The sequence below is a fragment of the Chaetura pelagica genome, unplaced genomic scaffold (assembly GCF_000747805.2).
Source record: "Chaetura pelagica isolate M959 unplaced genomic scaffold, ChaPel_1.0 scaffold463, whole genome shotgun sequence".
Lineage (NCBI taxonomy): Eukaryota > Metazoa > Chordata > Aves > Apodiformes > Apodidae > Chaetura > Chaetura pelagica.
Genome location: NW_009952816.1, coordinates 231760 through 232829, shown reverse-complemented (window position 1 = coordinate 232829; position 1070 = coordinate 231760). Strand labels below are relative to the sequence as shown.

The 1070-nt window shown below is 57.7% G+C and overlaps 1 protein-coding gene across 1 annotated transcript in view; it reads right to left on the bottom strand.

Annotated features, from left to right (window-relative positions):
• LOC104386472 (myocyte-specific enhancer factor 2B-like) overlaps nt 1-810 on the bottom strand; it is a 41948-nt gene extending 41138 nt beyond the window's left edge. Inside the window, exons 1-2 of the mRNA XM_009995083.1 lie at nt 757-810; nt 55-258 (exon numbers count right to left, since the gene is read on the bottom strand). Coding sequence (XP_009993385.1) covers nt 55-258; nt 757-810 — 258 coding nt within the window. The remainder of the gene's footprint in view (nt 1-54; nt 259-756) is intronic.
• Nucleotides 811-1070: the final 260 nt, after the last annotated feature.

Genomic DNA, 1070 nt, shown 5'->3' with positions numbered 1-1070 from the left:
GTCCTGCACACACACACACCCCCCCACACACCCCTGCCCACCCCTCGCCGCTACCTCGAGGATGTCGGAGTTGGTGCGGCTCTCGTGGGGCTCGCTGTACTCCGTGTACTTGAGCAGCACCTTGTCCATGTCGGTGCTGGCGTATTGGAAGAGGCGGTTGGTGCTGTTGAAGATGATGAGGGCGATCTCGCAGTCGCACAGGACGCTCAGCTCGTACGCCTTCTTCATCAGCCCGAACTTGCGCTTGGTGAAGGTCACCTGGGGGGCAGGGCAAGGGGGTGGGATGCTGCAGGCAGGATCCAGGTACAGCCCCTTCCCCGACCTGAGGGGGCTCCAGGAAAGCTGAGGAGGGGCTTTGGACGAGGGCAGGGAGGGATGGGACATAGGGGAATGGATTAAAATTGGAAGTGGGGAGATTTAGATGGGATATTAGGAGGAAATTTGGTTAGTGTGAGAGCCTGGCCCAGGTTGCCCAGCTGGGGCTGCCCCATCCCTGGCAGTGTTGAAGGGCAGGTTGGATGGGGCTTGGAGCAGCCTGGGCTGGTGGGAGGTGTCCCTGCCCATTGGGACTGGATGATCTTTAAGGTCCCTTCCAATCTGAGCCAATCTGGGATTCCATAGTTCTATGAAATCCTCCTCCTGGGTCTCTAAACCCCTCCAGCTCCCGAGGCTCCAACACGCCCGGAGAAGCCGGGACCAGATCCCCTTCACGGGGCTCCCTGTTCCCCTCCTTCCCACCTTGCCCCGAGCTCCTACCTGCCGGTTCCGCTGATCCAGTATCCGGCTGATCTGTATTTTTTTCCGGCCCATTTTCTCCTCCTACACCCCAGGGGGGGCTGGAACAGAGAGAGCCAGAAGCCCCTGAGCCCCCGTAGCCCCAGCCAGAGCAAGTGCCCACCCGGCACTGCGGGCACCTCCTCACCCTCTGCCTGCTCAGAGGGAGTTTTGCTGGGAAAAAAAAGTGTTCAGAGAGAGTTTCAGCATTTTTTATTATTATTATTTTTCCCCAGCAAAGACGGGGTCCGGCTGAAACGCGGGGAAATAAAAAAATAGATTAATAATAATAATAA